The 15,625-nt window shown below is 45.5% G+C and overlaps 1 protein-coding gene and 1 pseudogene across 9 annotated transcripts in view; both read right to left on the reverse strand.

The window, feature by feature from the left end:
* Positions 1–15,625, reverse strand: part of stambpl1 (STAM binding protein-like 1) — a 20,446-nt gene that overhangs the window by 652 nt on the left and 4,169 nt on the right. For 3 of the 9 annotated variants that reach the window (XM_027277096.1, XM_019259799.2, XM_027277100.1), the window contains 7 exons: positions 15,462–15,557; positions 15,145–15,360; positions 14,845–14,989; positions 14,575–14,699; positions 14,340–14,477; positions 9,716–9,828; positions 9,528–9,627 (listed from right to left, as the gene is read on the reverse strand). In XM_027277096.1, the coding sequence (XP_027132897.1) occupies positions 9,528–9,627; positions 9,716–9,828; positions 14,340–14,477; positions 14,575–14,699; positions 14,845–14,989; positions 15,145–15,360; positions 15,462–15,557 (933 nt within the window). Of the gene's footprint in view, positions 1–3; positions 32–9,492; positions 9,628–9,715; positions 9,829–12,702; positions 12,785–14,339; positions 14,478–14,574; positions 14,700–14,844; positions 14,990–15,144; positions 15,361–15,461; positions 15,558–15,625 lie in introns of those variants that run through there. The other 6 variants (XM_027277098.1, XM_027277099.1, XM_027277097.1 and 3 more) reach the window with 5 other exon arrangements.
* Positions 3,711–5,927, reverse strand: LOC113745549 (actin, aortic smooth muscle-like; annotated as a pseudogene).

Raw genomic sequence — 15,625 nt, forward strand, 5'->3', positions numbered from 1 at the left:
GTCGGTCGTGACATCACAGTCTAATGACCCCCTCCTCCCCCCCCCCTCTCCTCTCTCTCTCATCTCCTCTCTCTCTCTCGCTCTCTCTCTCGTCTCTCCCTCTCTCTCTCCTCTCTCTCTCTCCCTCTCCTAGGTGTGAACACGTGGTCATCAGGGACTCAAAGGTTGTTCTGCTGGACCTCAGGTGACAGACAGGAAGTGCTGTCCGTCTTTTATTTTGAAGTTTGTTCTTGAACTTTTTTGTGGGTAATAAAAAAAAATTATTTTTGTTTTGTAATCAGTTTCTGCTGCAGTGACATCATACGTGACATCAATAGTGACATCTGTGACATCATCTGTGGCGTTTCAGTGTGCCTTCTGATGAAAACACGGCGTTTGTTTATTTCAAACCAGCAAAGTAAAAACTGTGCCAGGAAACAGCCCAGGTGTATTCTGGGACCTAAATCCGTTTTTGTGTGAATCTGAACCGGCCAGAACTCAGAGACTTTCAAAATAAAAGCTGGATCCACCTGAACTCCGGCTCGGTATTGGACTTTATTTGTAACATCTTCTTGAACGTCACTTGATTAATTGCGTGTGTCTGTGTTTATTTTCATAATAAAACACTTCCTGTATTTGAGCTGTCAGTCTTCTTCTTTTAATCTTAAAGTTTTTAGCTGAAGTCTTTCTGTCCGTCTGGTCTCTGCGGTCTGAAGCTGGAACTCCTTTTAATGCAACTGGCCCCACCCTTTTTTTGCCCCTTTCTGTTACCCCCCCCCTGACAAATTGAATCAACATCAGAACCTGAAACTGTGACGACAGACAGATAGACTTTACAGTCACAGACCGACAGATACAGTCACAGATAGACAGTCACAGACAGACAGTTATCAAATCAAAATCGATTTATGCCCAAAGTCACAGTCCATTTTCCTCTGAGGCTTTACAATCTGTACAGGGAGTGACACCCTCTGTCCTTAGACAAGAATTACAATGAATGGGGGGGGGTATGGTTAGTTATGGCAGCATAACTAAGGGATGACCTGGCCAGCACTAGCTATAGCTCTACAAAAAGGAAAGTCTTCAGTCTACTCTTAAGGTGTTGACGTGTCTGCCTCCTAGTTTGTTCACAGAAGAGGAGGCTGATAGCTGAAAGCTCTGGCTCCCAATCTACTTTTGGAGACTATAGGAACAGGAACCACAAGGAACCCAGCATCCTGAGAGCACATGTTCGCGAGAGGGGTAGTAAGGTATCATGAGCTCTTTTAGATGATGGTGCCTGACCATGAAGGCTTTGTAAGTTAAGGAGAAGAATTTAAATTCTATTCTAGATTTAAGGGAGCCAATGCAGGAAGCCGATGGGAGAGATGTGAGCTGCTGATCTTGGTTCCTGTCAGAACCCGTGCAGCGCATTTGAATTAACTGCAAGTCCTCAGAGACTTATTGAGCAGCCTGATACAAAGAGTTACAATAGTCCAGCCTAGAAGTAACAAATGCGTGGACTAGTTTTTCTGCATCCGCTTGAGACACCATGCGTCTGATTTAGCGATGTTACGTAAGTGGAAGAATGCGTCCTCGAAATTTGTTTTATGTGGACGTTAAAGGACAAATCCTGATCAAAGACAACTCCAAGATTCTTTACAGTGGAGCTGGAGGCCAGGGTGATCCATCTAAAGTAACTAAGTCTCTAGAAAGAGGGTTTCTGAGGTGTTTGGTCCAATACAAGACTTCAGTTGTCTAAAAATTGTAGGTCATCCAACTTTTTATCTTCCTTAGGCCATGCTTGGAGTTTAGTTAACTGATTGGTTTCATCAGGCTGATTGAAAATATAATTGTTCGTCAGCCATAACAATGATAATTAATGGAGTGATTCCTAATAATGTTTCCCTAAAGGAAGCATATATAAAACTAAATAGAAGTGGTCCAAGTACAGAACCTTGTGGGACTCCTGACAAACTTTGGTCTTGAGGGGATTCATTATTGACGTAACAAACTGAGATCGATCTAAGAAGTACGACTTAAACCAGCTAGGGCGGTCCTTTTGATGCCAGTTTGTGTTCCAGTCTCTGTAAAAGAATTTGATGGTCAGTGGTGTCAAATCAAGCACTAAGATCTAACAGGACAAGTACAGAGATGAGTCCTTGTCTGATGCCATTAGGAGGTAATTTGTAACTTTGACTAATGTGGTCTCTGTGCTATGATGCACTCTAAATCCTGACTGGAAATCCTCAAATAGACTGTTGTTATGGGAGAAAGTCACAACAGCTGATTAGCTTACAGCTTTCTCAAGTATCTTAGACAGAAAGGGAAGGTTTGATATCGGTACTGTAGTTGGCTAAGACCTCTGGGTCTAGAGTGGGCTTTTTCAAGAAGAGGTTTAATACAGCTACCTTAAAGGACTGTGGACATATCCTGATAATAAGACAGATTAATTGTAATCCATTAAAGAATGACTAACTAGAGGTAAAACATCCTTGAGCAACCTGGTTGGGATGGGGGTCTAAGAGACAGGTGACGGCTTAGCTGCAGAAATATTAAAGTTATTTGATGAAGGTCGATGGGAGAAAAACAGTCTAAATAGAGATCTAATGGTCACAGACAGAGAGACAGTCACAGACAGACAGTTACAGTACAGTCACAGACAGACAGACAGTCACAGACAGACAGTTGCAGTCCAGACAGACAGACAGTCACAGACAGACAGTTGGCAGTCACAGACAGACAGTTGCAGTCACAGACAGAGAGACAGTTACAGTCACAGACAGACAGACAGACAGACAGTTGCAGTCACAGACAGAGAGACAGTTCAGTCGACAGACGACAGACAGACAGCGACAGACAGTTACAGTCACAGACAGACAGTCAGACAGCTCCCACAGACAGACAGACAGGACATCGTTACAAGTCACAGACAGTCACAGACAGAAGTTACAGCTCAGACAGTTACAGTCACAGACAAGACAGACAGTCACAGAACAGACAGACAGTTACATCACCAGACAGGACAGTTGCAGTCACAGACAGACAGACAGTTACAGACAGACAGACAGTTACAGTCACAGACAGGCACAGTCACAGACAGACAGTACGACAACGACGTACAGTCAGCAGCAGACAGTCAGGACAGACAGTTGCGTCACAGACAGACAGACAGACAGTTCAGCACAGACAGACAGTACGAGACAGTTGCAGTCACAGACAGCAGACAGACAGACAGTTACAGTCCACAGACACAGACAGCAGCAGACAGGTTTCTTGTATGAGCTCTTTATTGTCGTTCTTCACACGTTCACTTCCTGTTTATAATGCAGACAGCACTGTGAGGCCACGCCTCCTGCGCATCGCATCATCATACACTGGTTGGACATCATATACACTGCTCATCACGTGTGACATCATCTACACTGTGTGACATCAGCTTCCTTCATCAAAAACACTTCCTGACAAACGTACCAACATGGAAGATGGGGGGTGGGGCCACAGGGGCGGAGCCACAGGTGGAGGTGAGGGTGGGAGGGGCGGGGCTTAAAGATGGAGGACGAGTTCTGCGCTCACAGAAGATGTTTGAAGGTCCGTCACATTACAAAGAACGACATAAACTTCCTGTTTACCAGCTGTCAAAATAAAAGCCTTTCTGCCTGCCGCCGTGGGATGCTGGTCTGGTATCTGCTAGCTCGTGGTTGGTGAGGCTAAAATAAGACCTGTGAGGGGGCGGGGTCTCGTCGATCTGTCTAGAAGCACTTGCGGTGGCGATGGATGGCCCGGCCTCGTCGTACTCCTGCTTACTGATCCACATCTGCTGGAAGGTGGAGAGGGAGGCAAGGAATGGAGCCGCCAATCCACACCGAGTACTTCCTCTCTGAGGGGCGATGATCTGAGGATAGGACGGGCACGGTTAACTCAGGTTAACTCAGGTTACTGCATTACTCAGTTTAACTCAGGTAACTGTACAGGTTAAACTCAGGTTAACTCAGGTTAACTCAGGGTTAACTGACGTTTTAACTCAGGTTAACTCAGGTTAACGTAAGTGTTAACTCAGGTACGTTACACTCAGGTTAACGGACGTTACTCAGGTTAACTCAGGTTAACTCAGGTTAACTGACGTTAACTCAGGGTTAAGGTTAACTCAGGTTAACGTTTCAGGTTAACTGAACGTTAACAGTTACCAGGTTAATCACTCGTTAACTGACGTTAACAGTTAACGCAGGTTATCAGGTTAACTGACCTTAACTTCAGGTTAACTTTCTATTTCACATAAGAGCTTTGATTGTGTTCAGGAACCCATCCTGGTTCTGGTTCTGGTTCCAGTTCTGGCTCACCTGATCTTCATGGTGCTCGGCCAGCGCAGTGATCTCCTTCTGCATGCGTCCGGCGATGCCCGGGTTACATGGTGGTCCCTCCGGACAAACATTGTTGGCGTACAGATCCTTCCTGATGTCGATGTCACACTTCATGATGCTGTTATAGGTGTCTCATGGATCTGCTGACTCCATACCTGAGGACAGACAGGTGAGGAGACAGACACGTAAACAGACAGGTAGGCGGACGACATATAGGCAGACAGACATTGACAGACAGGTGTCTGACCGATAAAGGACGGCTGGAAGAGCGTCTCTGGGCAGCGGAACCTCTCGTTGCCGATGGTGATGACCTGTCCATCAGGAAGCTCGTAGCTCTTCTCAAGTGAGGACGAGGTCGCCGCCCCCATCCGTTCTCGAAGTCCAGAGCAACGTAGCACAGCTCTCCTTGATGTCCCGCACCATCTCTTCTCTCCCTGTGGACACAAGAACACGTACGTGAGACACGCACACATTACCGTGGGCTACAAACACAACTGATGAGGTCATACCGGTGGTGACAAAGCTGTAGCCACGCTCTGTCAGGATCTTCAATGAGGTAGTCGGTGAGGTCACGACCCGCCAGGTCCAAACCTCATGATGGCGTGAGGGCAGAGCATAACCCTCGGTAGATCGGCACGTGTGGGTGATCCATCACCAGAGTCCAGGACGATACCTGAGACAGGCAGCAAACAGTGAGACAGTAGACAGGCAGTGAGACGGCAGACAAATTACCCATCAGCTAACACCACTTAGCTTCAGTTTAGCATATTGAGCTTTAAGCTAACGTGAGGAGGAGTGTGGTCCAACCTGTGGTGCGCCGGGAGCGTACAGAGACAGGACGGCCTGGATGGCCACGTCATGGCAGGAACATTAAAGGTCTCGAACATGATCTGAAACAATCAATACATCTCATCAATAACAGAACCGATTGACCCGACCAGTAGTTGACAGAATCGGACAGGCATACTGGGCTACACATATACTGTGTGTAGCAGTTGTAGCACTGTGTGTAGCACTGCGTAGTACCTGTGTCTCTTCTCCCTGTTGGCTTTGGGGTTGGTGGGAGCTTCGGTCAGCAGGGTCGGATGTTCCTCTGGAGCCACTCGCAGCTCGTTATACGCAGTGATGCCAGATCTGACAATACACAGGGCAGATCCCATCATCGATTATTTAGATGACTAATAATAAATAAACAAACAACTTATTATAATAATAAGGGTTGTTGTTAAACCTTTTCCATGTCGTCCCAGTTGGTGATGATTCCATGTTCGATCGGATATTGTCAGCGTGGAGGATTCCTCGTTTGCTCTGAGCCTTCGCTCCAACATAAACTGTCCTTCGCCCCATTCCCACATCACTCCTATGAACATGACAACAACATGTGACATGTCAACAAACAACATGTTAAAACAGTATGATAAAAAGCAGCGTGTTAACATAAGCATAGCCTGCCCCTGCGTGTGGACCAATCAGCTGTCACCGTGGTGCTGGGCCGGCCCACGATGGAGGGGAAGACGGCTCTGGGGCGTCGTCTCCGGCAAAGCCGGCCTTACACAGACCGGAGCCATTATCACAGACCAGAGCGTGCTCTCCTTCATCCTCACACATGACTGCAGGGGGCGCTGTGGGCGAGCAAGGACACTAGAGTCCCACACTGAGAGACAGACAGAAAGAGACAGACAGACAGGAGAGAAGGACAGAGAGAGAGAGGGACAGAGAGGGAGAGAGACAGGCAGACAGAAAGAGACAGAAGGACAGACAGACGACCGAGAGACAGACAGACAAGAGACAGACGAGACAGAGAGACAGACAGCAGAGAGAGAGAGACGACGACAGACAGAGAGACAGAAAGAGACAGACAGAGGACAGAAGCCAGACAGACAGACAGACAGGATAGAGAGGGACAGACAGACAGAGAGGTGGGGTTATTGATGAGACGATACAGATCATAAATTATAAACGTTGTCGTGCGTGTTGGTCACGTGTTGGATCAGCTGACTGGAGTTGTGAGGTTTTCATGTGACACGCAGTGACATCATCACCCCCTCCCCCCACAATGCACCTCTGCAGCCCTCCACTCAGCCAGAACAAAGCACTCTGGGAAAACTTCCTAATTAGGGCATGAAGCCGAAAACATGACTGAGTTTGGTATGGTTGATGTTCAGAGAGACTTGCAGCAGAGACAGACAGGCTGAGAGGACGACAGGCTGAGAGGACGACAAGCTGAGAGGACGACAAGCAGAGAGACAGACAGGCTGAGAGACTAGAGGACGACAGGCCGAGAGAACGACAGGCTGACAGTGAAACCTTCTGTAACTGTCGTCTCACTGAGAGAGACAGACAGGTCATCAACCATATTTGGTCGTGCTTCTGTTCTTGGTTGTTTTTCTGCCCTCGTTTGGTCTGCTGGTTTTTTTATGAATCTGAACAGCTGCTACATACGTGAGTTCACGTCAGTGAGTTCACGTGAACTCACGTCACGTGAAACTCACGTCACGTAAGTTAACGTCACGTGAGTTCACGTTGTTTAAAGATTTAAACAGGAAGCTTCAGTCAGCTCGCGCAGTGTTTAATTTCCCCCTCCCAGCCGTCCGATGGTCTATCATGTTGATCAGCTGATCTGACTGATGCTGATGATCAATGACGGATCAATGACGGATCAATGAGTCACGATCAGTTCTTACACAAGTCCGAGCTTTCATCACTGACCCGGCTCACCTCACAGAACCAGACCTCAGAACTTAACGCGATCATCAGAACCACAAACTGACTTTAAAACCTTCAACACCAACAGAACACGGACTCCAAACCTCCAACACCTCCAACACCCTCCACCCTACAAGCCATCACAAAACACACACTCCATCACAAACACACACCCCACCCTAGAGCCTATCAGAAACACACACCCACCCTACAGCTATCCACAAACACACACCTCCACCCTAGAGCTATCAGAACACAACCCCACCCTAGATCACACACACCTCCACCCAGAGCTCAACAACACACACCTCCATCCTACAGCTATCAGAAACACACACTCCACCCTACAGCTATCAGAAAACACACCTCCACCCTACAGCTATCACAAACACACACCTCCACCCTAGAGCTATCAAACACACACCTCCCCTCACAGCTATCAGAAACCACACCTCCACCCTACAGCCATCAGAAACACACATACCAGAAACACACACCTCCACCCTACAGCATCAAACACACACCTCCACCCTACAGCTATCACAAACACCACCCACCCTACAGCCAAAAACACACTCCACCTTACGCCCACCAGAAACACACACCTCCATCCTACAGCATCAAAACAACACCTCCACCCTACAGCCACCAGAAACACGACAACACCTCCATCCTACAAGCTATCAGAAACACACCACCTCCACCCTACATCCATCAGAAACACACACCTCCATCCTACAGCTATCAGAAAACACACACTCGCACCCTGATGCTATCAGAAAAATTAGGAGTCGGACTGAGGCTTACCAAACAAAGAGGAAGGTTCAGCAGGTTGCACACAGAAGGAGAGGAGGAGGTGAGAGCTTGGGAGGATGGTGTTAATAAATAACTTTATGTTACAACTTCACAGAAAAACAAGAGGGGAGGAGGAGGGAGGAGGAGGTGAGGGAGATGAAGAGGAAAACTTTATCCTAGTTAAAAAACAAGAGAAAGGCAGCAGTGATGGAGGTGAAGAGGGAGGTGGAGGAGTCCTTACCGTGGCGGTTCAGTTCAGGGCCTGCTGGACGTGGGGGGGGGCGGCAGACAGAAAAAAGTGAGAGTCTGAAGCCTCGCTGAGTTTAATCCAACCTTCCCACCTCCTCTATCCATCCCTCCATCCAAACAGGACCGGGCCTCCCCTCCTCCTCCCCTGCCCCTCTCCCTCCTCCTACTCCTCTTCCTTCCTCGTCTTCCTCCCTCTCTCTCTCTTGATTCCTTTAGGGCGGCCCGAGGGGAGCGCCATCAGACGCTGACGGCGCCCTTGGACTTTCCTCTCATTAATCACTGCTTCCTCAGAGAGAGATGCGAGGTGGGGGGACAGAGACAGACAGACAGACAGCCAAGCGAGCCAAGAGCAGGCAGACGACAGACAGACAGACAGACAGACAAAGACAGAACAGACAAGCAGACAGACTGACAGACAAGCAGACAGACAACAGAACAGCAGACAGGCAGACAAGCGACCAGACAGACAGACAAGACCGAGACGAACAGACACAGACAGCGACAGACGACTCTTAAAAGGTCAGACAGTATTTGGTGACACTGTCTACACCTCAGTAGACGACTACACTTCCTGTTTAGCTGACTAACTCTCAGCTAATCACCTGATCACAGGTGGAGTAGGGAATGATGAAGGAAAATCATAATGTTACCTTTAAATGTTACTTTAAGTTATGGTCAGTAACGCTGGTCATCAGGATAATTATCCAAACATCATGTTGTGTTTGCTGTAGCAGCATCAGTCTGACCTCCACTTCAACTCCACCAGCTTCATCCTGACTTTATACAGTTCATCCCACCCTATTAATCTCAGCTTTTGTCTATAGCCACAGACTTCACACCTAGCTGGGTGGAGCAGACATGTTCTGTATGTTTGAGTGTTCACATTAACAAGACGTGTTTTGGCCCCGGCGTACCCACACATGTCCCTGATAATCGGGTCAGAAACTTCTGCATCTGATGATCATGCATATGAATCAGCTTTATTCTGAAAACAGTTTGTCATAAACCAAACTAAGCAGCAAACGAGGTGAAAAGCTTGCAGAGACACTTGAACATACACCAACGCCTCACCCCCTGATATGAAGGCAGCCTGGTTCGTTCACACACAGACACACACACATATACACCTCATAGACATGCCAAAACAATGACATCTCAGTTTACATGATATAGCACCACAGATTCCCAGACCATCAACACACACGACACACACACCACCACACACACAACACCACACACACACACACACACAGGGGGTTTTCGACCCATGCTAGCAGCGTCGCTGAATGCTAACATGATCACAGTCTTTTACATGACGTGAACACATGCATAACGTAAACACCTACAGAACTGACACATGCATCAACGTAAACACCATACATGAACGTGAAACCTATGCCATAACGCTCAACACTCATGACACGACACCTGAATGAGGACAGGAAGTAAAGTTCTCACACTGAAGAGAGACGGGTCTTTGGAGTGCGGATGGAAACCTTTCAGTCTGCAGCCCGACACCTCGGACATTCCTGGACCGCTCAACCTGAACACACCTGAACTGAGACAGGAAAGGGCGGGGTTACAGCCTCACCTGTGTGTGTGTGTGTGTGCATGTATGCGTGTGTGCATGCATGTGTTGCACCTACTCGTTGTGTTTGGGAGCGCAGACGATGGCGATGGCCTCCGGCAGCATCAGCTGATAAGAACAGTGAGTGTGAAGGTCGACGCTGGACAGGAAGGCCGTCTGAGTGGGATGAGTCTGAACACAAAGGTCACACGGAGGTCAAAGATCACACAGTGTGAGGAGCATGAATGCTCATGAAAAGCGTGTTGTCTGTCATAGTTTTAGAGTGTTGTCTGTCGTGTTTAGCATGTTGTCTGTCATAGTTTTAGCATGTTGTCTGTCATAGTTTTAGCATGTTGTCTGTCATAGTTTTAGCATGTTGTCTGTCATAGTTTTAGAATGTTGTCTGTCATAGTTTTAGAGTGTTGTCTGTCGTGTTTAGCATGTTGTCTGTCATAGTTTTAGCATGTTGTCTGTCATAGTTTTAGCATGTTGTCTGTCATAGTTTTAGCATGTTGTCTGTCATAGTTTTAGCGTGTTGTCTGTCATAGTTTTAGAGTGTTGTCTGTCGTGTTTAGCATGTTGTCTGTCATAGTTTTAGCATGTTGTCTGTCATAGTTTTAGCATGTTGTCTGTCATAGTTTTAGCATGTTGTCTGTCATAGTTTTAGCATGTTGTCTGTCATAGTTTTAGCATGTTGTCTGTCATAGTTTTAGCATGTTGTCTGTCATAGTTTTAGCATGTTGTCTGTCATAGTTTTAGCATGTTGTCTGTCATAGTTTTAGCATGTTGTCTGTCATAGTTTTAGCATGTTGTCTGTCATAGTTTTAGCGTGTTGTCTGTCATAGTTTTAGCATGTTGTCTGTCATAGTTTTAGCGTGTTGTCTGTCGTGTTTAGCATGTTGTCTGTCATAGTTTTAGCATGTTGTCTGTCATAGTTTTAGCATGTTGTCTGTCATAGTTTTAGCATGTTGTCTGTCATAGTTTTAGCATGTTGTCTGTCATAGTTTTAGCGTGTTGTCTGTCATAGTTTTAGCATGTTGTCTGTCATAGTTTTAGCATGTTGTCTGTCATAGTTTTAGCATGTTGTCTGTCATAGTTTTAGCATGTTGTCTGTCATAGTTTTAGCATGTTGTCTGTCATAGTTTTAGCATGTTGTCTGTCATAGTTTTAGAGTGTTGTCTGTCGTGTTTAGCATGTTGTCTGTCATAGTTTTAGCATGTTGTCTGTCATAGTTTTAGCATGTTGTCTGTCATAGTTTTAGCATGTTGTCTGTCATAGTTTTAGCATGTTGTCTGTCATAGTTTTAGCATGTTGTCTGTCATAGTTTTAGCATGTTGTCTGTCATAGTTTTAGCATGTTGTCTGTCATAGTTTTAGCATGTTGTCTGTCATAGTTTTAGCATGTTGTCTGTCATAGTTTTAGCGTGTTGTCTGTCATAGTTTTAGCATGTTGTCTGTCATAGTTTTAGCGTGTTGTCTGTCGTGTTTAGCATGTTGTCTGTCATAGTTTTAGCATGTTGTCTGTCATAGTTTTAGCATGTTGTCTGTCATAGTTTTAGCATGTTGTCTGTCATAGTTTTACGTGTTGTCTGTCATAGTTTTAGCATGTTGTCTGTCATAGTTTTACGTGTTGTCTGTCATGTTTTTAGCGTGTTGTCTGTCATACTTTTAGTGTGTTGTTTGCCATAGTTTTAGCATGTTGTCTGTCATAGTTTTAGCGTGTTGTCTGTCATAGTTTTAGCATGTTGTCTGTCATAGTTTTAGCGTGTTGTCTGTCATAGTTTTAGCATGTTGTCTGTCATAGTTTTAGCGTGTTGTCTGTCATAGTTTTAGTGTGTTGTCTGTCATAGTTTTAGTGTGTTGTCTGTCATAGTTTTAGCGTGTTGTCTGTCATAGTTTGTGTGTTGTCTGTCATAGTTTTAGTGTGTTGTCTGTCATGTTTTTAGCGTGTTGTCTGCCATAGTTTTAGCGTGTTGTCTGTCATAGTTTGTGTGTTGTCTGTCATAGTTTTAGCGTGTTGTCTGCCATAGTTTTAGCGTGTTGTCTGCCATAGTTTGTGTGTTGTCTGTCATAGTTTTAACGTGTTGTCTGTCATGTTTTTAGCATGTTGTCTGCCATAGTTTTAGCGTGTTGTCTGTCATAGTTTGTGTGTTGTCTGTCATAGTTTTAGCGTGTTGTCTGTCATGTTTTTAGCGTGTTATCTGTCATGTTTTTAGCGTGTTGTCTGTCATGTTTTTAGCATGTTGTCTGTCATGTTTTTAGCGTGTTGTCTGTCATGTTTTAGCATGTTGTCTGTCATAGTTTTAGCATGTTGTCTGTCATAGTTTTAGCGTGTTGTCTGTCATAGTTTTAGCATGTTGTCTGTCATATTTTTTGTGTTGTTTTGTCATGTGTTTTAGCGTGTAGTCTGTCCTGTTGTTTGTTGTGTTTAGTGTGTTGTCTGTCATATTTTTAGCATGTTGTCTGTCATGGTTTTAGCGTGTTGTTTGTCATGTGTTAAGTGTGTTGTCATGTGTGTAGCGTTTAGTTTGTCATGTTTAGCGTGTTGTCTGTCATATTTTTTGTGTGTTGTCTGTCATGTCTGTAGCGTGTAGTTTGTCATGTTGTTTGTCATGTTTAGCGTGTTGTCTGTCGCGTTTTAGTGTGTTGTCTCATATTTTGAAACGCGTTGTTTGACGTGTCTTAGCGTGTTGTCTGTCATGTTTTAAGTGTATTGTCATGTGTGTAGTGTGTTGTCTGTCATGTGTTAAGTGTATTGGCATTAGGGATGGGAATTGATAAGATTTTTACGATTCCGATTCCATTATCGATTCTGGTCAACGATTCGATTCTTTATCGATTCTCATTTGGGGAAAAAGGAGAACAGTTTGATCAGCATCATCTAGAGGAGGTAGTGAACTGGAGCAAGTACTAGTACAGCTGTCAGCCTCTGAGCCAGCCAGACTCTCTCTCTCGTCATGGTCATCTTCTAAATGTAATGCAGAAGGCATTAGTTTAATGTTAACTGTTATAGCATGTTTTACAAAGAAGCACATGGCGCTAACATGGTAGGCAGTGTGTTACGTACCAGAGTTACCTTCCGTAGTAACCGCAGAGGTGCTCATAGCCTGGCTGCTGCTGCTGCTGCTAGGTTGAGATTCATCTTCAGTCTGAAGCGTGTCAAAAACACGACATTCATTTAAAATATTGCATGTTGTGTGCACAAATGTTTCTGCATGCTGGTCGTGTTCCCTCCCGACGCTGTTATCTCCACTTTGCAATTATTTGCAAGTCGCCCTGTTGACGTCTGTTTTGGTGAAATGCAGCCAAACTTTGGAGCGTTTGAACCGAGTGGGTGACATTGTTTACTACTGATTGCACTGCACATGACAAACTTGCGTAAGTTACGTGGTGTAATTTGTCGTGCTTGCTGGAATCGAGCGTGCGTAACTTCTTGCGGAAGTTACGCAACGTAATTCGTGCTTTCTGGAATCGATAAGAGAATCGTTAGGTAGACTGCCAAACGATTCCATGGAATTGAAGCACATGGAACCAGTTCTCAACAAGAACCGGTTCTCGATTCCCATCCCTAATTGTCATGTGTGTAGCATGTAGTTTGTCGTGTTGTCGTAATGTAATATGAACACTGGTAACTGGAAATGTTTAATCACTGTTAATCACGAAGTAGAATCCCGTTTAAGGTAAAATATGATCAAGATAATATAATCCTTTGAAAACTAAAATGCACATATAATCACACAGAATGCTGTAAAAGAGAGAGAGCGCACTGTTTGAGTGCCTGTTTGTTTAAGGATGGCTTGACCTGACGATGGGAGGTGGTGGGCACCTGCACATGAAGAATAATGAAACGGCCTCTGTGAACACCACAGAATCTAATCACAACGAATGCTGTAAAACAGAGAGAGAGCACAACGTTTGAGCACCCAGGATGGGAGGAGGTAGGCGCCTACACTTATAGTAGTAGAGCTTAGAAATGTGCACTCAAGATAAGATAAGATGAGCACCTGTCAGCTTGATCTGGCGAGCACCCAAAGTGGGAGGTGTTGCGCCTGCACTTGTAGTAGTAAGACTTAGGAGTATGGTCTGTGTTAAAGTGTGAAACTTGCAATATAACTGTGTGAAAACTTCACTTTTAGAAAACGTACCATATAATTGTGTGAAACCTATAACAGTGTGAAATATATAAAACTTTAAAAAAAAAATACAGTTGGAAAGATCTGTGACATGATGGAATACGAAAAGGTAATGAAGGGTTTTAACAAAAATTATATAATTATAAAATAGAATCTAATGGTGTCATCCAGTGAAGAATAAATAAAAAGATAGATAGATAGGCCTCAAATAGACCAAGAGCAGCAGGTGTGTGACGAGACACCATTCCATTAAGAATGGAAAATCCCCAAAACATGGGTCAGCCCTGAGGGTCCGCCTGAGTAAAAAATTATACATTATGTCACAGAGAAAGCCCAAGTCAGCATATTCAGTCATTACCATCATGACTTGGGCTTTGTATTGTCTGTCAAGATAATAAAAGCTGATGAATCCTGTGTGTTACTGCCTTTTGAAGTAGAGTAACACTATTTGACCTAATTTAGACCTGAAATTAGACAAGTTGCATCCAGTCTGCAGAGCAAGAAACAAGTTGAAGACTGTGAGACAACATCTGTCATGTGTTTAGGTTGTATGTTTAGCGTGTTGTCGTACATGGATCCATCCCAGTGTCAGAAGGTTCTGTTGGTCCTGGAAACTGAACAGTTCTTCTACATTCTCCATGTCGCAGAAATCTGGACCGGCCGACTGTTTCGGGATCACGACGTGAGTCAGCATGAACTCATTCTGCGTCTGAGGACGAGAGACATTCACACAGACAGGTGAGTGAGGTCAGGTGAGTGAGGTCAAGTGAGCAGGTCAGCAGGTAAACAGTCAGTCAAGGACTCACCAGCCGTCCACAGAGAACTCCACAGGTTTCGATGCCTCTGGCTGTGTTGGAGTCGGCCAGCAGGAGGAAACGATATGTCAGATCTCTGGGAATCACCACCCGCCTCAGACCCTCCACCCTCTGAGCTGCACACAAATCAAACACACACCTGTGATAAAGAAACACACCTGAACAGATCATGGTTGTCAGGTACATTTGTGTGTGTGTGTGTGTGTGTGTGTGTGTGTGTGTGTGTGTGTGTGTGGTGTGTGTGTGTGTGTGTGTACTCACTGTGTACTCCAGCCAATGTGGCTCCTGACTGGCTGATGGGAGCTGGTGGCCTGTTCCTGTTAGGATCTGCCCCCTGGGATCGTATGCTGTCTCTGATTGGCTGCAGACAGGAACTGTCCATCACCTCAGGCACTTTGGTCCCCAACTGAAGGACAAACATAGTACTGACACTACAACTACTGACAAACATAATACTGTTACTACAACTCATAGTATCAGTAATAGCAGTATCAGTATCATTAGAAGCAGTATCAGTATCAGTAGTGGTAGTGGTGGTACTGCAGTGTTGCCTAATGTAACCTTTTGCTCTGCCTCCTCTCCTCTCCTATTGGCCAGCTCCTGGCGCCTCAGCTGTTCTTCAAAGTATCGAAACTGTTCTGATTCGATCTGCATGCGACGCAGGGCGGCGACACGCTGCCTCTCCTCCTCCAATAACAGGAACCGCCTCCTGTCCTCGTCCAATAGGGAGAGTCGCTGTAGCTGCTGGCCACACCCATCCACCACAGCCGCCCGGCTCTGAGGAGACAGGAAGTCAAATGAGTTTACGGTCTAAATGGCCAACGCAAACTGTCACACAGAATGCAATCTGATTGGACAACACAGGCGGTCCCACCGACCTGGGCTCTGAGGTACTCGCTGTGTTCCCTGCTGTATTTCTCCTGAAGACGCTTCTTCAATTCGTCTTTTCGAGGAAACGCCACTTCCTGAAGTTTCTACAGAGACAAAGACATAGTGATACTACTACTACTACTACTACTACTACTACTACTACTACTACTAC

This window comes from Larimichthys crocea, unplaced genomic scaffold (genome assembly GCF_000972845.2).
Source record: "Larimichthys crocea isolate SSNF unplaced genomic scaffold, L_crocea_2.0 scaffold83, whole genome shotgun sequence".
Classification (NCBI taxonomy): domain Eukaryota; kingdom Metazoa; phylum Chordata; class Actinopteri; family Sciaenidae; genus Larimichthys; species Larimichthys crocea.